At 35.4% G+C, this 24,368-nt stretch overlaps 2 protein-coding genes across 2 annotated transcripts; one reads left to right on the forward strand and one right to left on the reverse strand.

The window, feature by feature from the left end:
• Nucleotides 1-3,120: 3,120 nt before the first annotated feature.
• Nucleotides 3,121-8,963, reverse strand: LOC144437526 (cytochrome c1, heme protein, mitochondrial-like). The gene is made up of 8 exons (XM_078126469.1): nucleotides 8,889-8,963; nucleotides 8,391-8,435; nucleotides 7,578-7,726; nucleotides 5,994-6,120; nucleotides 5,562-5,679; nucleotides 5,043-5,243; nucleotides 4,496-4,596; nucleotides 3,121-3,994 (listed from the first exon to the last, which is right to left on the reverse strand). Exons 1-8 carry the CDS (start codon nucleotides 8,961-8,963, stop codon nucleotides 3,896-3,898), a joined length of 915 nt encoding a protein of 304 aa, XP_077982595.1. The 3' UTR covers nucleotides 3,121-3,895.
• A 282-nt stretch (nucleotides 8,964-9,245) lies between these two features.
• LOC144437850 (GPI-anchor transamidase component GPAA1-like) lies at nucleotides 9,246-23,889 on the forward strand. The gene is made up of 13 exons (XM_078126879.1): nucleotides 9,246-9,281; nucleotides 11,231-11,366; nucleotides 12,202-12,381; nucleotides 12,952-13,078; nucleotides 13,603-13,768; nucleotides 14,786-14,887; nucleotides 15,833-16,029; nucleotides 16,428-16,624; nucleotides 18,487-18,640; nucleotides 19,482-19,628; nucleotides 20,036-20,247; nucleotides 21,367-21,555; nucleotides 22,813-23,889. Exons 2-13 carry the CDS (start codon nucleotides 11,293-11,295, stop codon nucleotides 23,084-23,086), a joined length of 2,019 nt encoding a protein of 672 aa, XP_077983005.1. The 5' UTR covers nucleotides 9,246-9,281; nucleotides 11,231-11,292; the 3' UTR covers nucleotides 23,087-23,889.
• Nucleotides 23,890-24,368: the final 479 nt, after the last annotated feature.

Here is a 24,368-nt window from a genome sequence, read left to right on the forward strand (position 1 = left end):
GTTTGAGTTATAGGACCTAAATGCACACGAAAGATTATTTGCAGCTTTTACGCCATTCCTTACCATATCTACTCGATGGCATCGTAAACATGTTTGATTGTTTAATAGATGCTTAACTTGGTGTCAATCAACCTTGCGCCCTCGGCCCTCTATGGGCGCTTATTAAGCTCCATACGCACGGCACGACACTTCTATTCGCGTCGTATCCTTCCAGCGTATATTACAACTCAGACCATGCACCTGTGGTCTGAGATTACAAACGCAATGTCGCTCGATCGATCCATCAATTACATGCTCGCTGCTCCCTGTGGTATGATACTGGATTCCTTGACATTTGATACACTGTATGTCATCGAGCCATTCAGGTACTATGCCTAAATACCTGGTTTGAGTTTCACTTATTGCAAAAGGTACATTTTACTAGTACCATGCATGTGTAAAAGTAAAATTATATTCAAAATAAGAACAAAAATAGTAAAAAAATAGTCCCCGTTGCAGCTAATATACCTAATATAATCGATGATTACTGACGTGTTAATGCAATGTATGTTTTTTTTCTTAATTTCTAGATGTGTTTTGCTATGGTTGTTACCTTCGTCATTGCATGGACACCATATGCTCTCGTAAGTCTATTATCTTTGTACGTGGAGGATTTACCAATTGGAATGTTTGTGACACCAACAATGTTTGCCAAGTCGTCGTGCATGATGAACCCCATCCTGTATTATATGGCAAACTCTAAATATAGAAAGGAGTTTATGAAAATACTCTGTCCATGGTACCTGAAGAATATTGTTGATGTTCCAGAAACGCCTCGCATTTCTATTCGCCCAAGCCTGCACGATGCAATCACTGGTGGGAGAAATGATGCGGCATCCTCGAAAGAAATACCCCGACTTATGTACGACAAAATGGGTATCTACCTGGGCCAAGTTAAACCGCAACAACATGAATTCCGTGAAGTGGTCAATTTAGAAACAGTTCAAACAGCAGAGCCAAAGAAACCAGAGAAGAAAGTTTCAATCGTGTCATTTTCCTCGCAATCTGTTGTTGGAAAAGAGACAGAACGTGAGATTGAAATGAAGATGGTATCGGCGGAATCTGTGACGTTAATCAAGCCTGTGTGTATGGAGGTGATGCTCTCAGGAACTCCAACCAATAGTGAAGAAGAAGTTCAAAGTGGTGGACATTCCAATGGTGGGAAACATAAACAAAAGAGTGTTACGCGTACATCACCATGGAAAGCTGGTTTACCTCCGCAAAATAACCCAGTCCAACATCATAGCGCAGTGGGCGGGGAGTTAGAAGAAATGTCAGAGCTATGAAGTGAAGCAGGCTGAGTTTATAAGCTATCTGACTATGGTCATAATATTTTTTGAAAACCATACATAATTAATATACTTCTACTAGTGTAGTTTAACGTTGATGAATGCTTTCATTTATTATAGCACTAACATGGCATTCTGACATTGTTAACACCCTTATAGCACAATAGCAGTTTTGGACATTTTAGTATATTACTTACATGTATGATTAATTATATCATTGAAATATTTGTGTTGTTCTTAAAACAAAAACCAACAAGATTCTAGTTCTGCCAGCAGCAAGTGATTAAATACTTGGTCTTTTTTTCATCAAATAGCACATTCACTACAAATTGGTCAATTACTTATAAAAAGACACTGTACTGTTAATTAGGGGCAATATCATAATATCTGTAGGTAGCGAGGACGAGATAACATCATAAATTTATGTTATGCTCCAATTGGAGTAATACTACTGTCGATGGTAATGTAAATTTTAGAATGGAATGTGTTACTAGATCTATCTATTTCCCTAGATGTGGAGAGAGATCTTCATGGCCACAGATAGCCTCTAGACTATTAGTATTCATCCTTACAATTATTTTTTTCATAATGTATAATGTAATGTATAACCATACTGGGAATCTATCATTCGAAATTCGTAAATTTTACGTGCCACTCCATGAATGGTCAAAGGTAGAGGAAAATGTAATTTTACTTATAACAATGGTTGTTATATCAACACTAATTCTGGCAGTGGCAACATGTTTAACTCCATTTGAGTGTAGGCATCCAAGTATTCATTGCATACTGTACTGGTTGTTATAGCAACTCATACTGCTCAGTAGCAACCCATGTAGCTCCACTAAAATGGTAGGTAGCCCAAGCATTCATTGCACACTGGTTGTTATAGCAACACTCATACTGCCCAGTGGCAACACTTATAACTCTACTAGAATGGTAGGTAGCAGAAGTATTCATTTCATACTGGTTGTTATAGCAACACTCATACTGCCCAGTGGCAACATGTTTAGCTCTACTAGAATGGTAGGTAGCCCAAGTATTAATTGCACACTGGTTGTTATAGAAGCACCCATACTGCCCAGGGGCAACACTTTTAGCTCCACTAGAATGGTATGTATTCAAGTATTCATTGCATACTGGTTGTTATAGCAACACCCATACTGCCCAAAGGCACTGGCAACACATTTAGGTCCACTAGAACGGTACGCAGTAGGTAGCCCAAGTATTCATTTCATACTGGTTGTTATAGAAATACATATACTGCCCAGTGGCAACACTTCTAGTTCCACTTGAGTGGAAGGTATCCAAGTACTCATTTCATACTGGTTGTTATAGAAACACAGATACTGCCCAGTGGCAACACTGCTAGTTCCTCTTGAGTGGAAGGTATCCAAGTACTCATTTCATACTGGTTGTTATAGAAATACATATACTGCCCAGTGGCAACACTTCTAGTTCCACTTGAGTGGAAGGTATCCAAGTACTCATTTCATACTGGTTGTTATAGAAACACAGATACTGCCCAGTAGCAACACTGCTAGTTCCTCTTGAGTGGAAGGTATCCAAGTACTCATTTCATACTGGTTGTTATAGAAACACAGATACTGCCCAGTAGCAACACTGCTAGTTCCACTTGAGTGGAAGGTATCCAAGTACTCATTTCATACTATTGAAAACTCTGTAAACCTTCAGTATTACTAAAAACTATTGAAACCTTTGAGACATGTATACATTTAAAGTGAAACCAAATAAATGGGGAAGACATTTACTTTATTCATTTTTTATCATGGAATTTTATTAAATTTATATTACAGCAGAATGTTATAATATTGTTATAAGACGGTGTGTTTTATTAACTTGTGAAACAAATACCAGACGTTTTATTAATTTTTGTAATAAACTGCAACTTGATTCACTGCCACAACACAAGGATTACCAGAACAATATTAAAATTCTATTTGAACTACACACACAACCATAAAATGACTCTCAAACGCGACTTCTGTTCTTTTTTCTTGACCATATTTTGAATATTTTGTGTGGGACAAATTTTTTTTTTGTTGTTGTTGAAAATATATTAAAAGTAATAACTTGATATAACACACTTGTTTTGAATACAGTTCATGTTGCTGTTAGCCTGCTTACTGCGCTGTCAAGATACATTGTTAGCTCGTATTCTAGAGAAAAATGTCAAGCCATTCACATAGCCACATCCCCAAAAGTCGTTATCATTGTTATCCAGCACACATAGGGTTAAATCTACATAAAACATATGTAAATAACATGTAAATTACCTCATTATGTAGTGTAACACATGTATATTTACATACAAGTAACAATATTTGAATAACGGGTCTGACAACAGTTGTCATGGTTGAAAGGACTACACGCTGTCATCAACGAGGCTATTGGGGGCAAAAATTTGTTATTATCAATTTTGACAATGTAATCATTACAAGTGGAGAATACAAGGGCTAGGAGGTACGATCAGCTAACGATGTATCTCAACAGTGCAGTAAACAGGCTAAGTTGCTATGCATGTGGCTACGGTTATTGTTGGTGGTTTTTTATGCACGGTAAGCAATCTTGCGACTCTTTAGTACGGACCATTTGTGTCTTTTGAGGTAGTAGGCCACACCGGTTAACATACTAATGATCATCAATGCCTGGAATGAAAAACAATTACAGCTACACTTAGGATGGAGGTATTACATGAACTTTCACAATAAATAGGTAGCAATTTAACAAACTGATATTTCTTTGTTTCGGCTTTGGTTTTGCAACATTCAGTTTTGATTAGAGAAAAACTCCTACATGATGCAATTACTTCAACTCCATTACACACTATGATAATGATATGCTACTAGTAATAATAGATGGTTTTATGTTCAATACATACAGACACAGTATATGTATGATCTGTGAAGCTACCAAACCTATGTATGCTGGGCCACATACATCATACATTTATATTTTATAATTTCCAAATAACATCAATGAGATTTTGACCAAGTTAAACGTTTATGCAGGAACTTAATCTCCATAACTGCACTAAAATAGGATAGGTGATTAGCAATTTTAACAAATGTTGACGCCAATGATAGTTTATACATTTTTGTAAGTACATTTCAGGTGTGACAAAAGACATCATGCGACATCTTTCTTACCTTGAGACCCATTCTTTTGCGCTGGTCAAATTCAGGTTCAGCAGCCCACCTGAGGAAAACACTGACGTCTTTGGCCATCTGACTCATTGATGAGTGTGTTCCTATCATACAAAAATGAAACAGTTCAGATTTACATATTTTGGTCATGGTACTTGAAGCATTCTTATGCCCAAGTTTTCAAAGTTTACGATGAAATGTAGTCAAAAATTAACACCACTTTTTAATCACTCTTCACTACTCAATGAAACAGAGACAAGAATACCAGCTTACAAGGTGTGTTCATACCTAGTCAAAAACTACTGGACAAGATGTACTTTCTTTTTATTTACAAAGCAAAATTTATACAGTGCCTAAAGGAATAATTGACTTTCATCTGGCATAACATAATTACAAAGCTCACTCTTTTTTGTATGTGAAATCCATACATTAGCCAGAAGTACAATCACATATTACCACACTTTTGATTATTGTACTCCTAATCCTATAGTATATGCAACTAAAATCCAAGAGTGATACAAACTTCACTTTACAGAGGCACATAACTCACCATCATCATATTCTACACTACCGTCATACAACTGTTGTGCCATACCAATTGCACCACCTGGAAAGTAAGGATTGTAGTGAAGGCCTTCACGTAATTCCACCCCAGCTGGTGGATCACAATAACCAGTCAGCAATGAAAAGATGTAGTCTTCGCTGCCATGACGAGCCAATGCTATGTAACTCAAATCTGGAGGTAGTGCACCTGAAGAAAGACATATCTGCAAGTTAAACTCAAGGAAACAATACAGTCCAACAATACAATTTAAATCCAACACAATTTTCCACGATGTCTAAATTTCATGGAGTATTAAGTAATTCTGAAAAACCTAACATTATCGCGGCTACATTGATACCCTGGCAAATTTCATCAAATCCATAGCTAGGGCTTGAATCCCAACTGCACTGTCAAGTGGCTTAACCACTTGGCCACTCAACTAAGTTCAAAATTCCAAAGCAATACCAAAAATCCTCATGCCTAGACAACTACCCATACAGGATAAGTATATCTTAGTTGACGCACCATTGTTAGCTGCCCTGGCTGCTTCATCATTAGCATAGGGTCTAGGGAAGTAGTCTGAGAGTTTGCCTGGTCTCTCAAACATGTTGCCTTCATCATCTGGTCCATCTTCTATTTGGACCTATGGGGAAATACATCGATTGGGGATTAAGACACATCATAATGTACATATGGTACCCATAATTTTTCTGGGGTTTTGTCCCTAAGATGGGAGAAAATCATGTAAAATTGAGGGGTTCAAAATTTTCAGCAAAATTATTTTAGAGAAACGTTGTTATGTTCTATCTATCTATCCTTCCTGTATTGACTGCATTACCCTTCACCAAATGGTAAGTTTTCAAGGTAATTGTCTTAATATGTATGACTTGAAGTTCTGCGATCAAAATTATTGCCAATCTTGAGTATACACAAGTTGGCAACCATTGATATACTTACATCTTCAGCTAGTAGTCTGGCTTCTGGTTCAGAGTAGCAAACACCAATTAAATTACGGAAAGCTAGATAGTTCATACTGTGACAGGCAGCACATACTTGTTTATACACTTGAAAACCACGACGAATGCTGGAAGAAGGTGTTACAGGAAGTGTGTTAATAACCAGAGTTGCCATAACATTCATGCAGTTCAAATCTGTATTTATCAATCATCCAATGCATCAATTTAATTCTCTCGATCAGAGTGACCGACACTGATAGTTGAAATTGTTTTGTTTCAATTATGGAGTGATCGAAATGACAACATTTTTCAAGAAAGAATGATAATCATATTCATGTAAATTTGATCATCTGTGCCTTTAGAGAGCATATTCATCTTGAACACACCAGACATTAACTTTTGCTCTCACATCAATACTACAAGTTATGGAAAAATTGGTATATCACATTTCATTCATGAATCATAATTAATTGCCAATCTGTACACCAAGTAATCATCCTGTTTATATTATTGACAGTATTACTACCACAGAACATACTATATGTTTTGTGCACATGCATGTGCGTGCACACGCACACACTTGCATCCTTCAATATAATTAAACATGAACTGGGACTGAAATTGATGCCAACAATATTCCAACGCAAGTACATGTATGTTGGTAGAAGATGTAACCATAACTTTTGAAAGTTTTAATCTTTTAATAATTACTTTCGTATCATTTATTGCCATGTCTTATAAGATCAGCATACTTTCACTGAATTGTTCTCACGGGATAAAAACTCATGTTTGCATGCCAGTGACATCTACATGTATTGTGTCAGGAATTACGTGTTGACATTTTTGTACACGAATATCACTTTCACTTGCACAACATGAGGTACATGTAGATTACGTGGTATGTGACATGTACATATAAAGTTGTATTCTGATACATGTACCTAATGGTATATTGCAAGTTGGTTATTGATAGATAACTATTATTCACTCATGATGCCAAATGATATCAAGTGTCAGTTCGCTCACATATTCAGCAAATTATATCAAGTAAAGCCTTCACTTCACTTATACCATAATATTGTGTGCTTCAAACATTGTCCAAAGAAAGCTTTATACATTGTAGTCAACATGTGGATGGTTATGAAGTGGTTAAAACAGTCTGAAACCACTCCAAAACTTCAGTTTAATAGTGTTATGGTGATTCATTGCAATAGATCTAGGTATACATAGTGTTTTCTGCTAATATACATGATGCATGTTACACAGTATACATGTAGCAGTTAGATACTGAACACTGTATGTATGTATGTATGTATGTATGTATGTATGTATGTATGTATGTATGTATGTATGTATGTATGTATGTATGTATGTATGCACCCAGTAAAGAATCAGCTTCCCCTTCCTGTACTGATAACAATTCCTCTTGACAATGAACGACTGAAACTACATTTTTACATGACCCAAATTCAACTACACATTTTACCATGACAATAATTCAAGGTACAAATTATTTCACTTTTAACAAACTGTCACATAGTGATATAAACAAAAAGGGATCCCTTCACACTTGACTTTGTATTACCTTCTCGTGTCATATGTTTGAAGTAGGCCTTTGTGATTCCATGGATGTTTTGGTGGATGAAGTTCAAGGTCTTCCGCCCTGACTGACATTTCTAATGCTGATACAAGACCAACACCTCCGGCAGTCAAAACACCAAGTGCTGATAAAACCTGGAAAAGACATGATAGATTATAGGTTACACATACAGCTTACATATTCTAGCCTGAGTCAACGTATTTTTCAACAAATACACTGGGCTTACTTTTTTGCATTAGATTAGAAGAGGTTGGCCACCAAGCTATTTATATCCTGTCTTGTAGTACTTTTACTTATTAGATGCACAAGAAATGCAGAAATCCCCCAAAAATTATATTTTCTGTTACATATTCGATGCACAACATCTGATACTGATTTCTGAAAAGTTTGATAACTAAAAATTGACCAGTGAAAAAAACAAACTTCAACTAATAAAGACTATGGCTACAGATTATGTTGCTTGCTATAGTTTCACGTTTGTTAATACTAGGTTATGAAAGCAGACAGCAGAGAAATTTTCACAGAATTAGTTGGGTTTTCTTTGAGAAATGAAGGCTTTGCAATTCTTTTGATACACTGCATTGGTATGTTTATCATGGATATCACTATGCACACACACATTTGAACAAGACCATCATGTATCTTTCTATTTGTGTTTAGTATATCTGTCTGATACGGTGTTTTGACATCATCATAACAAATTAACATGCATTGGTATGTGGTTGAAAAAGTTGAAATTGAGAAAATATTTTACAGTTTTAATATTGACCCTCAATTAAGTACGGAATCACCACTTACCAATTTTTTACCTCGTGAGAAATTGGCAAATGCTGACATGTTGGCCTGAAAATGAAAGAGATGACATTCACTTGTTACAAACAGGAGAAAACTTTTATTAGAAATCGAAGACGTAACAGTTACATCACTATTCATTTGCATACGCGACATTAACTGCCTGCCATCATCAGTCAAAGGGGTACCACACATGAAAAAATGCGATTGTTTGTGCTTAATGAAAATTGACACTTTTAAAAAGACATATCAAACGATGCCTTGAATTATTTTGAAGGCTAAGGTTTCCGATTTATCAAATTTCTGTGACCGAGAAACGTTGACCTGACCTACGTGCTAAACATGTACCAGCTCACTGCTCAGTATGTAACGCTGGTGGTGATCTAAGGTCACAAAAAGCCGGTGACAGAATTTTACACGTGGAACAGGTATAACATTATAATATGGTATGTAATAATCCCATATATATGTTCCTTCAACCATACAACCCACCATTTTACTTACCCTCGGCGTAGTTGTTATATTATTTGACCTTATAAGTATCCGACAGCGGACTGCACTGTTCCGTAATGCCGCCATGTTGGCCCTGATGGACATACCTTAGCCTCCGATCTCACATATCCCATAAAGCTTTTGAAAAATGTATGGGAGGAATACTCCTCGTCGATAATTGCCAGGTTATTTTTTACTTTTGAAAAAGGAGGGTAATTTAAAAAGTACTGATACTGTAGAAATTTAAACTTTTAAATGAAAAAGGGTTGATTTACCAATTTATCTATTAAAATGCATGACGGGAGATGAAACACACAAGATATTGTAGGTATCGGGTAAATTTCCAATACGCATAGTTTACTGCGCATACAAAATGGCAGCTTCCATATGAATGTTGGTTACTGGGTAAGATGATCATTTTCCCGTTAAGTGCATGATTCTTATATTTAGGCATATGAGAAATCATTGGATATACAATCACCCATTCGCTCTGCAAAATTAGTAAGACATTCAGTCACCGGAAAGGTGTCTGAGAACGATTTTGTTCATCGGGATGAACTGAAAACATGATTTTACTCGAGATTACAGTAATATTATAATCTAGTGGCAACTCATCGCACGTTATTCGTGAGACCACAGGTACTCAAATCAATCTGTATGATTTAAAAAAAAATATGTATGGTAAATAAGACTTACTTACTATACATTCAAAAAAAATCATACAGATTGATCCGGGTACCTGTGGTGGAGACTGGAGTGCCTTTATATTACTATACTGTACTTGAAGATGGTCGCCAAATGACATTGCCATTGCTCATATATATTTATTTTTGGTATTTTCTTGGTATTAATCATTGTTTTTTTTAAAAATGCATCTTTAAAAGCAGTCACTAAAATTGTGAAAGTTTCCATTAACCTTGGAGTAATTATATTGACTACTTCAGGCATTGGCCTTATGTGCATGCAAAGATATTTTTAGCAAGAACAATAGCCCATTGTTTGAATGTTAATAACTTAATATTCCTATGTCTAGACATAGACCCTGGCATGTCAGCTCCGAGATCTATAGTCTAGATTGTAGTAGATAAGGCTGTCAGTGTACTGTTGAGCTGTTGAGTTATTTGTCAGTTTCATATATACATGTATGATGTACATACATATACACCACCCCCCCACCCCCACCCCCCACACACACACATATTTGTATATATCATCTAAAATGCACATTGCTCATCAAGCATCTGTAGGTCAATTTCTTCCACAAACTGTGACTATTATTTTATCAGTATTGTTCCATTTGTAACCCCCCCCCCTCCTCCAGTTTTAAGTTTCACACCATTTTGTCATTATTTTTCAGAAAATGAAGGATATGTAACAAACAATTGCTCACTTATCTTATTAGTTATTAGTTGGTGTGGTTAGGGCAATAAATGTGTTGTTTTTCCATAAGACACTGTTGAGAGTTACAGGTGGGGGTACAAAATGAACTCTTTCCTTTTTATCACATATCTATGATATTCATACATATTTTCCCATTATTTAGGAAAAAATTGATAATTGTAATTTTAGATTCATTCAGAAATAGATTACATGTACTTTTGTAGTCTTTGCCATGATAAGAATAGTGTCAAAAAACATAGCAACATCAAATAATAAGCTCTTTTAAATTTGAAAACATGAATTTTTGAATATTATTCAAGTTTGGTGTTAGAGTATATCAATAATTTAATGTTCACATAACAAGAATTTTTGTGGTTTAAGTAAAACAAAATACTGTCATTATGGAAATTTGCCATGTAGTACACTCAGTTTATTATTTATGTTGTATAGAACAAAGTGTGTAAAAATGTAGATACATGTATATGATGATGATTGGACATTGTCTTGTCCTTGTACAATCACTTTCTGAAAAATAATAGGTTGGTCAATCAGGTAAAAAAAGAAGAAAGTGTTTGTGTATACATGTTAATAGTGTTTGAAATTCCTGAATTAATAATCTAGAAACCGTAGAAATGACAATTTCTGCAATAAACTGTTAATCTTTGATTTTCATATATTATTTTCTTACCATCACTAATGATATGTTTCTTTGTTCCAGCCATACAGAGATTTATTTCATTTTTTCTTTTTGTTGGATTCAAGAAATATACAGAAACAAAAAATGAAAAAAAAAAAACCAAAAAAAAACCAAACCAAACAAACAAACTAGAAGGCCATCTTAAACCATGTGGAATGACCTGAGGTATATGACTTTGGCTATAAAAAGTTCTTTGAAAATGTCAAATTAGTCAAACCATAACTGATTAAACCCTTTTTCTCTCCCTCATTTTTGTGTCTCTCCCTCATTTTTGCAGTTTTAGTTTGACTTGGTATATACATCATTACATGTACACTTTGTAAAAAATAGTGTCAAAGTATGGCTTTATTATCAGATCCAAAGCAGAGAGAAAAATTTGCTAATTTGATCAAGAAGAACAACTACAAACTTTGGTAAGTTTTCTCTAACTTAGAGCTGTATACAGTGTGTAGATTCATTAGATGACAGTCATCATTGGAGCCAGTTTGCTGTGACCGTCTAATAATGATGCTCTAGTCCTATTCTTTGTAACTCTGTCCCTTGGAAAGCCATTATGCAACCTCATTCTGTTTTCATGCACAGAAAAGTTGTGACACCCACAGCAGTGTAATTGTAAATATGTTGACAGTCGAGGTTGTTGAAATAGGATGGCATTTCCTATAGTTTGGACTCTTTTGTGATTTATTGTACATGTGTTCTATGAATGGTGTAGTGATAATTGAGGTCATACAAGGTCACCATATTATCCATTCTGCAGATTACATCTGTATCAACATACTGATTACCTATTTGACTACCTATAATGCTTTTTAGTTCAACTGAACCTCAGGTGGTCTGAGACTGAGCAGAGGTCCTATTTTGCTATATATGGTGCAGTGTGTGTGTGTGTGTGACTGCATGTGTGTGTGTGACTGCGCGTGTGTGTCTGTGCGAGCATTTGTGCATACATGCAAGAGAATTCTGTACAGTTTGAGTCAAAACCACTGGACATTGTGACTCATGATATTTGGTTACTTATGGTGTCTAGTTTTGGGCAAAATAATTGCACCATAAAGAGGGAAAGTGATTGCACTAAACTCAAGACTACATGGCAAATTGGTCAATTTTCATAGTAAAATGTACTCTCTTCTTTTTGCATCAAATGGAAAGCTAAATTTCTTTTTTTTTGTTATCTATGATATGCACAACCTTATAGCTACATGTGTAATGTGTGCCTAAATTCAATTTGTTTTGGTGTTACTTCCACAGTGTAATATGCTACATAGCTGGTATAGTATGGATGTGTGCACTTGCCTACAAACCTCTCAATGCTGGCACATACTTCTCTGAAAATGCCCTATTACCTGGACTGGTAGAGAGAGAATTTTACAATGACCAAGATGGTATTGAATATGCCAGACAAGTCCTGGATGCAGTCAAGCAAGAAAAGTAAGACTACAAGCCCATCCCCCACACCCCATGCTTTGTGATTATAGGCCCATTGTTCTTTACCAAGTGCTAGGTAGTCAAACCATTCCTTGCCATACAAACTGATAGTAAAAACCCATGAATGGTAATAATATGTGGATAAGTATATTTTTATCGTCGATGTAGCATATTGATCTGCAAGAAGTTTTACATTCTAGTCATGAGCTATGAACTAATATTCCGATGAACCAGACATAAATCTTATCGTTGTCTGTCGTTCACCTATACGGCTGCAACTCTTTGGAATCAACTACCAGTTGCTGCCCGTACTGCACCAAGTATTGGCACCCAAACCTTTTCTTTAGGTCTACCTTTTTAGACATTTTTATTTTGTTTTCTGTAAAGACTTGGTGAGTAGTACCAATGGATACCAAGTACTCTATAATTTTCCAAAATCATTTTGTATGTTTTACATCTCTTTCCTGTGTTGTTCAGTTTTGGGTTGTGTCTTGAACTACTACTGTTCATTACTATGTGCAACACAAATTGAAAACCGATTGAACGATCGTGCTCTTTCACCTTGTCACACAGGGCAATGCCAGTTGATTGGTTAAAGGAAACCATGTTACAAATTGGTCTGGAAGCATATGTACAAAATTTTACAGTCCAGCACCCATTCATTGGTATGATTGGTAAAGGCAAGGATGCCAAACTAAAGGTTAGTATCAGGTATCCATCAGTATACCCAAAACAAGCCATGTTGAATGTGTTCAAACAAAAATTATGGGATTTATACTATGGTCATCCACATCACAACAATGCACATCTAAATTATTGGTTCAAAATATAAGTTAAAACTATAAATGTATGAGTCAAAGCTTGAGTGGGTACTGGAGGTGAAATTGTATTTTCCTCAATGTTTTGTCTTCTTTTGGCCAGCAAAATAGTTATGGCCTTAGGATGTTCTCCCCATAGCTTGCTTGAAATCTCCATTGTTTAAAACAAAGGAAATATTGGGGAATGATATCTAATTACCATATAGACTGCATGTATGTCTGTCTGTAAACAAACAATTTCCAGCAATGAACATTCTGGTGTATCTTGAAAACAACCTTTCTTTTACTACGAATTATTGAGTTGTGTCTTACGGAACCGGAATGGGATCTGTGATTACAACTCCTGCATTGCATGTATATCTACAGATGATAACTTCATTGTTGACATCTCATTCATTCATTGCAGAGTCTTACTGGTCACAATGTGTATGGTATACTACGTGCTCCAAGAGTTTCTGGAACAGAGGCAATGGTATTTTCTATTCCATTCAGAAGAACCAAGGAATCTAAGAAGTATGGTGGTACTCAGCATGGTATTGGTCTCATGCTAGCATTGGCAAAATTCTTCAGAAGTAAGTTTGGACTGATAGTCATGAAGGAAAAATATTAATTATTGTGGTGTACAGTGTGCCCTCTAATGATAGCCAAATTTTGTTGTTGTGAGTCAAAATGAGGAAAATTGGCATTTCTTTTGAGTCACCAATTAGTACGAGATAGGACAACATAAAATCATGGTGTGTCACTACAAATTATGTGCATCAGTGGCGCGTGAAATTGGCTTAGCGGACACACTCACCACATAGTAAGAGATAGGGGAACACCAAATTTTGGTGTGTCACTAGAAATTATCTGCGTCCGTGGCAAGTCAAATTGGCTTAGAGGGCGCACTTGTGGATTACATGGATAATTGTTTATCATTATTCAGTTATAGTATCGACCTTCCACCAACAGGATACGCAACTGCGGTAAACATCAAAGGATCTCTAAATGTTTATTGTACGATGTTTGTTTGCATACATTAAGCTACATAAGCATTTCCTGTCCGTTTCCAAGTTGTTTACACTCTCTGTGACTCAGTGATAGTTGCTCGTTGGTGGAGGGTCTGTGGTTATAGCTTTTATTCTGTGTTCTTCAAACATGGAAAGTGGATATTAGACTGACAGATTAGCCATTGTGGGCACGGTCTATTAGGGCAGGCTGACGTCATAACAGTCTAGATGGGTATTTAGACCCACTAACTGTGTTGTTAAAGATGAATGCTGACAGTGAACAATTCAACATGTCTAGAGCAAAACTTGATGTTTGTCTTGTGAAATAATATCATCATATCTGCCAAAGAAGATGGCCTTAAAGGCCCATGATTCCATCCCAGGTTCTCACATCACTGCTATCTTTTCAGTAGCACCATATGTGTTAGATAGGTTCATTCTTTTGTTAAGGACCACATTTCGTACCCATTACATTTGAATACACATAATGTGTTTTTATGAATTTTACGACAAACTTGAAAGATTGTACAAGTTGTGGATAGATCTGATAATAACTTTTTCTCTTTCTCGTTGTTTCCCTTTCCCTCTTTTTTCATTCAGGACAAACGTACTGGTCCAAGGATGTCATATTCCTGGTAACTGAGCATGAAAACCTAGGTATACAGGCATGGCTGGAGAGCTACCACCATGTGGAGTCAGATTGTAAGTAACAGATAACAGTAACATTTTATCATGACAAAATAAATGACAATGACGTTGAAGCACAACTGACCAATTCACAATGCCTTTTGGTATGAAACAAAGACTTGGTAGTGCTTTTGAAATTTGACCAATCATTACTTCACTGTGCACAGAGTTTCCAAGTAGTATGACCACATACAGCTTCATTTTAGGGGTTGCAGTGTTAATTAAAATGTGGAAAAACCTGCTCAATATTGTCAAAATTTACAAGGATTATTCCATTATTTTCTGGGGAGGATAATGACTTGGGGTGCCAGATTTCTACACTATCTCATATATGAGGGAAAACTGCTAGAATAAAATTTTGAGTGGGTTTTTCCACATTTTAACACTGCAACTCCTAAAATGAAGCTGTACATGGTCATACTACTTAGTGAATTGCTAAATTTGTCAATACAAAATGGTATTGAAGCACAACTGAGTGATTTACCATAACTGTAAATGAGAAAAGAATGCATTTTAATGTAAATGAATTACTTTTGTCTTCAAGAGATCAACACATGGAACCAAATACTTTATAGTCAGTTTTTTTTGAAGGTGGTAAGAAGTTAAGATGTGCCCTAGTCTAGTGTTACCCTTCATCAAATCTTAGAGATGATTCAATACCACATTGGCATCCAGACTAGACTGCCCATGTTCTCTAATTATTTTATCAGGGTTTCCCATCAAAATTATCAATTTTACCAGTTTTCTTCCCTCTGTTATCGGAGGTTTCCAAGCTAAGAGTGAAAACACTGATAGTGGTCTGACAGTTGATAGGACTTGTCTAATTCATTGATGTATTACTGCCACTTTAAAATTTTCAAAATTATACCAGTTATTTCCCCTCTGTTATCAGAGGTAGCCCAAATTTTAGTAAAAGTAGTGGCCTGACGGTTGATGTGATGTTTTATGATGATATTACAGACATTAGGTCGTCAATGATGCATGGTCGTAGTGGTGCCATTCTTGGTGCTATCAACTTAGAGGTTGGTTCAACTACAGTCAGTCACATTGATATTAGAATGGAGGGACTCAATGGCCAGCTACCAAATCTGGATCTAATCAACCTAGCTGTCAGACTGTGTAGGAAAGAACGAATGGTGGTGATGGTGCAGAATATGGTAATTAGACATTTCTTGATTGACTTTCAATTAATAAAGTTTATATTACAATTATTATATTTGAAATATGGAAATAATATTGTCATTCAAAAAGCAAATTTAAATAATTATTGCATATGAAGTCAAAGTAAATAGTAACATGCGTGTGTGTGTGTGTGTGTGTGTGTTTGTGTGTGTGTGTGTGTGTGTGTGTGTGTGTGTGTGTGTGTGTGTGTGTGTGTATGTGTCTGGCTCTCTCTCTGTCTCTCTCTCTTTGATGTTGTAAACAATAATCTGTCACTCATCTGACATTACAAAGTAGTATTAATATCTAATTTTATATGACAGATATAACATGTAAAGTAAATTCAGAATGTACAAAAAAAATGTTTTTTTCTGTATTTAACATTGAATTACAGGAGGACCCAAGACATTTTTTCTCTGAAAAGTTAGAAGGTTACCAAATGAATGCTAAAATCATGATGTCAAATATGGTGAACCAGGCATTGGGAAAACCAACAGGAAATCATGGATTATTCCATAAATATCACATCGAAGCTATAACTCTTAAAGGCATGGAGAGTGGTGGAGGACAAGGATTTAAAGCATTTGGAAGGTAACCTGATCTACCTATTATTAGCAATGGTTTGATCTAGTGCTATACTGTTTCATATGGTTGGATCAAAGGACTTTACATTGTGGGTAGGATGTTAGGAAGGGTAGAGGGATACATGTCAAGTGTTGTAAATTATGCAGTTTAGCATGTATAATATTTGTTGAAATTATGGCGGTATGGCGGTATTATTTGAACAAGGGTAATACAGTCTAGTACTGTTAAAACCCAATTGTCTGAAGTCACGCATGTATTGTGACTCCAGAAAACACTGATAACGCCATGGTGGATACCTGGCGAAAGCTTTGGTGAGCTAATTGAAACATTTGGTGAAATACGAAGTTAAATTCATGAAGTGAGACTGAACATTTGCACAGATGAGCTTTTATCATATTAAAGGCCAATGTTTGGATCCCAGGTTTATGCATTAGTGCTGTCTTATAGAGATGAAGGGATATACCTGATTAGATATACCATTCCTTTGTTCAGGCCCAACTGTTGCTATAGCGACGTCAGACAACTGTTTCTCACACCTCAAATTGTAATCTTAATGCGATACTCTGTATGATGTATACCTGATTAGATATACCATTCCTTTGTTCAGGTCCAACTGTTGCTATAGCGACGTCAGACAACTGTTTCTCACACCTCAAATTGTAATCCTAATGTGATACTCTGTATGATATATTAGATGTTGAATTTTCTCTATATCTTCAGTTCATTATGAAATCATGTTTCATCTACCTGTGGATTAACAAATATGTAATATTTGACTTTTATCTAAAAATTAGATAAAATGTGTTGCTCATAATATAGGTCAGCTCAGACTTTATGAAGGCACAGGAGAATAGTTAATAACATCACACCGGCATATCAATGTTGCTATGGAAATATTTTGTGTCAGAGCCAATATAATGAAGATCCTCTCAATTATTGCTGGTTGTCCTTGTTGCTGTGAGACGCAATTATACAATACAAAGTGTTTTATGAATTGATTTCAGTTGATGTACATGATGAAGTACACAAAGTAAAAATCTAAAAAAAGGAATCTTCAGTCATTTTACACTTGTGCAATTTAAGGAAAGATTTGAAAATACGCAGCTGTAAAAAAAAAAAAGTAGAGGGGGGGGGGAGAAGAAAAATTCTCGAATTTCCTTTTCTTGGTAAACAGATTCAGTATTTATTATAAAAGTTCTATATATAGGACAATAAACCCATGGTGGTCTTGATTCTTTGTTGTTCAGAATTTATGTTTACTTACCTCCTGCATTGAAGGTCTCATGGCTATCACTATAAAATTAGTAAGTCTAAAAACAGTTCTCGTTGCATCCGGTTGTAATATTGTTTCTTATTATATGAGGGCGATCTGTCATGTTTTACATTTTTTTCTCATTATGAAGTATCCTGAATACAAAGATGAATGTTCATAGAATGTAGGTTCATAGTTACAAATAAAAAATTTCTACTCACAGAGTCAAACAATTCTTTGGCAGCAAATCTCAAAATGTTTGCTGATGTATCACCAGGGTTGTACTAATATGGTTTGTCATCACATGTCACTTGTCTCATTTTCATCTGTCTCAAACAAGATAATTTATGTGCACCTAAGAACAGTCACAAAATACAAAAAAAAAAAAGTTTGACTTCTTTGGACTGCTGACATTTTGTTTTTTTTACCACATTTTTGCCACTGTATTATTTTACTATTTTTAGTTTATTTTATTTATATTATTTTACCTTTTCTTTGATGGAAATCTGAAACCTAACATCGTACTGTAACAGGAAATCACATTTGCTAATGAACGACATTGTTAGTACCCGCTGTGTGTGGTATTTCTTTTTTTTGACAACATCTTTTCCTGCAGAGTTCTTGAAGGCATCTTCAGAAGTGTCAACAATGTCTTGGAAAGGTTTCACCAGTCCTTTTTCTTCTACATACTACCGGCAACGGATCGTTATGTATCTATTGGTCTCTACATGCCACCGTTTGGTCTATTGGTGGTTGTACCTGCAATCCAAATATCCTTTGAGAACATATAAATCATAAAATATTGTTCCATGTGTTACCATAGTTACAGTGTAAAAATGCACGTATAAAATTATTTTAATCCAAATATCCTTTGAAAACATGTAAAATCTAAAATATTTTTCTGTGTGATTGTGTTACCATAGTTACAGTGTAAAAATGCATCATATTTTAAATAGCCACATAGACTGAATGTTTGCAACAAATTAAACAGAAACCATCAGAAAACATTAATTGATGTAAATGTTGAGTTGAATAACTCAGGATTTGCTTGGAGGGAAGGGGATGGAGGGGGTGGGGGTTGATGTATGACACTGTGATGGCTATCCATACCGTAAAATACAACTGCCGACATCAGACTGTGGACAAACAGCACCTGTTACAAACAGGGAAAGTAGACAACTGAATTGGATTAATAACACTTGACTTAGCATGTAGGAAGTACAGAGACTTGTATTACATTTCATTTTATTTGATAAGAACAGTTTTATGACCACTTTACATAATAGTTCACGTTCACAAACAAATTTCTATTTCCCCTGCCATTTCATGTACAGAGGCGATCAAACTTTTATTATCAAACCATGAAATTTAATACAAGTTTCCGCTGTTCCAACATGCTGAGCCAAGTGTTATTAATCCAAGTCATTTGTTTACTTTCCCTGTTTGTAACAGGTTCTGTTTGTCCACGGTCTGATGTCAGCAGTTGTATACTGAAATTGACAAAAAATTAAAACTGAAATAGTAATTGAAGCACTACTTAGATCTTTACCACAATTGCCTAACTTGATAACTTAATCTGTGAAGAGAGTTTTTTTCTTTAACTGTTATTACGCTGTTGCTTTGTGGATTGAAATGTCCGGTGCTGGAACTCAAAATAAAGATGATAATCAAAACAAAGATGGAGACGAGAAGAAAGATGGAGATGAGGCTGAGGAGAAAGACAAGGAACAAAGACAAAAAGAAAAAGACTCCAAGAAGGTATGAATTTCAGTAATATTTAATAATGCCGCTGAGTCAATATTTTTTCTTTGTTCAGCTGAGGAAAATACTGGAGGTGAGAAAAGAACCTTTTTACTATGAGTTTAAGATAAGCACACTCATACACGTACATGCAGTCACAAATATTTCCTTGTTGAGTAAAGACAGATATTTGGGAACCTGTACAAGCTGCATGTATGTAAAATACATGTATGAGTGAAATATGGATAATGAATTTTTTGACCAATGATTTGAGCACCTTTAAGTTTTTAATCTTATCTATTAAACATACAAACATATTTTGCTTTGTTTAATAGCCTATTGGACAAGGTAACATAGTCAGTGATCAAAACAGAACAGAAATTTGTGAATAATTGTCAGTATTTTGTTATGTTTTCATGTTACAGACAATACCAGAGATCAAAGACATTCCATACACATTCAGTTCTGTCATTCCAACAATTCTAGTTGCTCAGTTCACTGGCTTGTTACTGTACTGGAGTCCAGAATCATGTGGACGTTGGGCCCATGTATTTTCTTTGGCTCCAAAGGAGGCCATCACTGTTGGTTTAGTGGCTTATTTTATAGGGGCTGCCTGCCTCCCATATCTCACTAGAAGGTAGGTGTGTCATGATTTGACTTTTATTATTTTTGTAATGTGATTTTAGCCCATAGACTAGGCTACTTATCACAAAATATCGGTTTGACAAATGGCATTGTCAAGCTGGATAGCCAAGTCTGTAGGCTAGTTATATTTGCAGCGTGAGAATTTGTTATACTGAAAAACACGAATATGTCTGTTATATTTTGTAATTCATTCACACTGTATTAAGGAAAATAAATGATTTCTGGATTACTGGTTATGGTATTTCCATTGTTAAACTGTTGTTGTGACATGTCAAATGATGAAAATTTCATGGATAAAATACCGACTGTCGTTTTTTAGTACAATATGATATCCGTGATGCTAGAGATGTTGCTAGGATACAGTTTTTACATTTGTCATAATTAAAGGCCCATGTCAGATGAAGATTAAACTTGGGAGAGAAAATCAGTTGTCTGGCAGAATTATAGAAAAAGTTGGTTCTGACCTAAAGAATGGTCCTATCAAAATCATATGGCTCCAATGATAAGATAGCACTAGTGCGAGAACCTAGGATTGAATTATGTGCCTTTAACAGAGAGAATGTGTAGTTACCAAGAGAGCTGAGAGGGATATGTATTACTACCAAACCAGAGTGACTATAGCGTTTCAATTAGGCAGCACAATGTCTTTTATGTTTCACATGTTTTTTGTTACAAATTACATGTAATACAAACACTGATAGCAGCCAAGTATATAAAAATGTTAGATTTTATCTCACGGTGAATACAAATCAACATCACTGTTGGATGAAACAAGGAAGATTCAAACACAAAACTGTGTATTTGTCTTCAGAGTGTAACATTTCATGTATGTTTGCACTATCAATTTCTAGTCTGTATTTGATTGTGTAATTCGTAGCAAAAACGTGTGAGATGTAAAAAAAAATGTCACGCCATCCTAATTGAAACTCTGTAGTCACCCTGGTTTGGTAGTAATCCTTTGTCACTGGATTGAAGTATGTATGGAACAAATTTAGCACAGATCAGATCTGACAATAGGAAAACTATTTCAATTGTCAATTAACTGTGAAATGGAATCCACTTAATGAAAGATACATCCTGCAGAAAGACTTAATTTCCTGTTTGCTTTCAGGTCAATTTCAAAGGCTGGAGACAAAACAAAGGATGAACTCCTTTCCAGTTGGCCATTGTTAAAGTGTTTAGCATTGATATGGCATGGTATCTTAATGGCTGGTGTAGCCATGATGAACTTCTCACTTGGTTACTTCCTCACCATGGTAACCGTTCCCATCTTCTGTCTCATCAGACCAACACAGAGCAAGTAAGTATATGTCATCTCACATTTGATAATTATTCGCCTGTCAATCGTAATAGAACATGGTGCAATAATTCTGTTTGCTTAAAGTGACATATGTCGTGGTTGAAGGAATATATCACACCTGTGGTAATATTATAGAACAGCGCCACCTTGAGGCAAACATTGAACATACACGTGGTAAATTGTCAGGCAAGAAATAGCTTGGTGAATATCATAATCTTTTCTTGCTTATTTAGCACATTACGGTAAAAGTATTGTCAATACAGTTTAGATAAAAGAAAAATAACAAAGAATGTAAAAGACAACAAAAAAAAGAAGTGAGACATTTCATGGAAGTGAAGGAATATTGTACAGAATAAAGTCAATTCAGTTTGACTCTCCCAAACAACGCAGGTTTTCCCCAGGTACTCCGGTTTCCTCCTGAATTAACACTGAACTTTCCTCCTGTTATTGGGCAATGCCTGTTGGATGGTTAATAAATAAATAAATAAATGAAATAATTTTTTTTTAGATTAATTCCCAAATTTTAGATCTGACTTTGTACTGCAGTTGACACATTTCCTCATGTACATGTTTTAAATTGAGGACAAAAACTTGGGAAGTATGTCATCGATGAAGACTTGTTAGTACTGTAGTGGACACAAATTAAGTCTAGCAAAATGGATATTTGTAGAGATATTACTTTTAATTCATATCTGATTTGAAATGTCTGCTAGACCTGAGTTGGATTTTGCAAAGTTACAAAAGATTTTGCCAGTTTTATACTTTCAGAATAAATAGTTTGCAGCAGGAATTGTTTCAATTCTTGCCTCATGGTGGCGCTGTTCAATAATTTCAGTCATTTTGCATGTTGTGAATGTTACACCCATCTGATAGTACTCTGAGATTCACTTTGACTTTCCTGTGTGTACAAATACCAAGCTTGTGATGAATATTAAAAAAAACCAACTTATTTTTCTTTTTTCATGCTTATTTATTGTTCATTATTTTGCTATAATAGTGAAAAGTGACTAATTTTCTTTTGACATGAAACTTTCCAATCATCAGACTTGTATGTTCCAATGATTCCTTGCATCAATGTATACGCATACTGTTTGTATTTGCATTGCAGTGCAGTACCACAAACCAAAAACTTGCCACTTTCTTGAAAGTACTGCGGCAGAGAACTCATGCAAATACTCCTAGTACTTGCACTAACACATTGTAGGGTTCTGTCATCATATTATAACATTGTTCCTTTGTTTTCTTATTTCCTTACAGATTCCGACGTCTGATACAGGTTATATTACTGTCTCTTGTGAGTCCTATTCTTCTTGTATTTGTGTTGGCATTTGTCCACAATATTACATCACAGACCTCATCAGATGTAGACATAGTGACTTTATTATCAGACGTGTTCAGTATGTCTAAAGTAGCGATATTTGATGCAGTTGTTGATAGTTATGTGTATAATAACTGGATGTTTCCATTAACTAGTTTATTGTACTTTCCAAATTGGTTAATGTTTTGGAGTGTTCTTTGGCAAAACCCATAACAATTGTACTTTAATAGGGTGCAGACTTTTGTCATTTAGGGTGAAATTTTACCCCCAGTGACAGGTGCGAAGTTTTGCCATTTAGGGTAAAATTATGCCACATGGAGTGCAGCCATATATGGTGAAATATGGTATAAATTTTGCCACATACGGTGAAATTGTATCACTTAGTCAAATTTTACTACTTGGGATGCAGAGTATTACATCTGATGCAGAGTTTTACCATGTAGATTGAGGAATATTTCTCCTTGGTTGCAAAGTTTTGTTGCCGTGGATACATAGTTCTTCCACTTGGCATTCAAAGTTTTGCTCCCTATGGTTTGGACCCCCTAGGTTAGTCAGTATTTTTTTACAACTACAAGTTGCATCACACTCTCCTTTTTTTACTTTGTGATCTATACACCCACATTTTGTTCATCTTGCACACAGGCACACACAGGCACGCACAGACAGACAGACAGACAGACAGACACACATACATACATACAGAGTGATCAGCTCACTTTTCTAGACATGAAATATTTGTAAATATTTGTTTTTCACTGCAGATAAGTAACAACATGGCAACAAACATGAATAAATAGCAATACCAAGCAATGACATCATACAGTTTTTATAGGAAATCATGCCCTAAAAGGAAAAAGCTATGATGAAATACACAAATAAGTCATTTTGATCACGCCCTCAAAGGGCATTGATGGAGATGTTTTTACTACCACAATGCCACAAAGCATTGTTAGAAGTAATTTCAGACTTTTTTTTCATATTTGTATTCCAAATGTAAAGCTTTGTGCTCATTTTCCTTTGTACTTAACATGAATGTGTTAACTTTGTTTCATGGAAACAATAAAATCAGTACTGATATTAGAACAATGAAATCAGTACTGACTGATTGATCTGCAACTCTTACAGTATTTTTGGTGAGTAATGATTCAGAAATGATTTAGTAATTTTTGCAGACTCGAGGCAGTTTGATTGGTGGGGGGATATTTATCGTCCTGATTGTCTGTTCCGTGTCATGTCGAAATCAAATAATGAAATGTAATTATAATAGATCTCCATGATGGAAATTAACAGAAAATGTGTATTTTGCAATGAACAAAGAAATAAATCACTTTTTTTTATATAAAAGATTGATTCGAGTTAATTCACCTAATATTACCATGTACTGGTACTGCCAATGATGTTTGTATGATCATATGCTGTGTGTTCATTATATACATGTATGTAGCCATTCTTGATCACATATCATCAAATTTGGGAAGGTGATACTTCCATCATC

This window comes from Glandiceps talaboti, chromosome 7, assembly GCF_964340395.1.
Source record: "Glandiceps talaboti chromosome 7, keGlaTala1.1, whole genome shotgun sequence".
NCBI lineage: Eukaryota > Metazoa > Hemichordata > Enteropneusta > Spengelidae > Glandiceps > Glandiceps talaboti.

Excerpts from the sequence above, each read along its gene's own strand:
- LOC144437526 (XM_078126469.1), bottom strand. The coding sequence starts at position 8,963 with ATGGCGGCATTACGGAACAGTGCAGTCCGCTGTCGGATACTTATAAGG. Across the intron at positions 6,121-7,577 it reads CAAACATATGACACGAGAAG|CATTCGTCGTGGTTTTCAAG; the intron begins GTAATACAAAGT and ends ACCTTCTTCCAG. Across the intron at positions 3,995-4,495 it reads GCAAAAGAATGGGTCTCAAG|GCATTGATGATCATTAGTAT; the intron begins GTAAGAAAGATG and ends TTTTCATTCCAG.
- LOC144437850 (XM_078126879.1), top strand. The coding sequence starts at position 11,293 with ATGGCTTTATTATCAGATCCAAAGCAGAGAGAAAAATTTGCTAATTTG. Across the intron at positions 16,030-16,427 it reads TGGTGATGGTGCAGAATATG|GAGGACCCAAGACATTTTTT; the intron begins GTAATTAGACAT and ends ATTGAATTACAG. Across the intron at positions 18,641-19,481 it reads TGGTTGTACCTGCAATCCAA|GCTGTTGCTTTGTGGATTGA; the intron begins ATATCCTTTGAG and ends AACTGTTATTAC.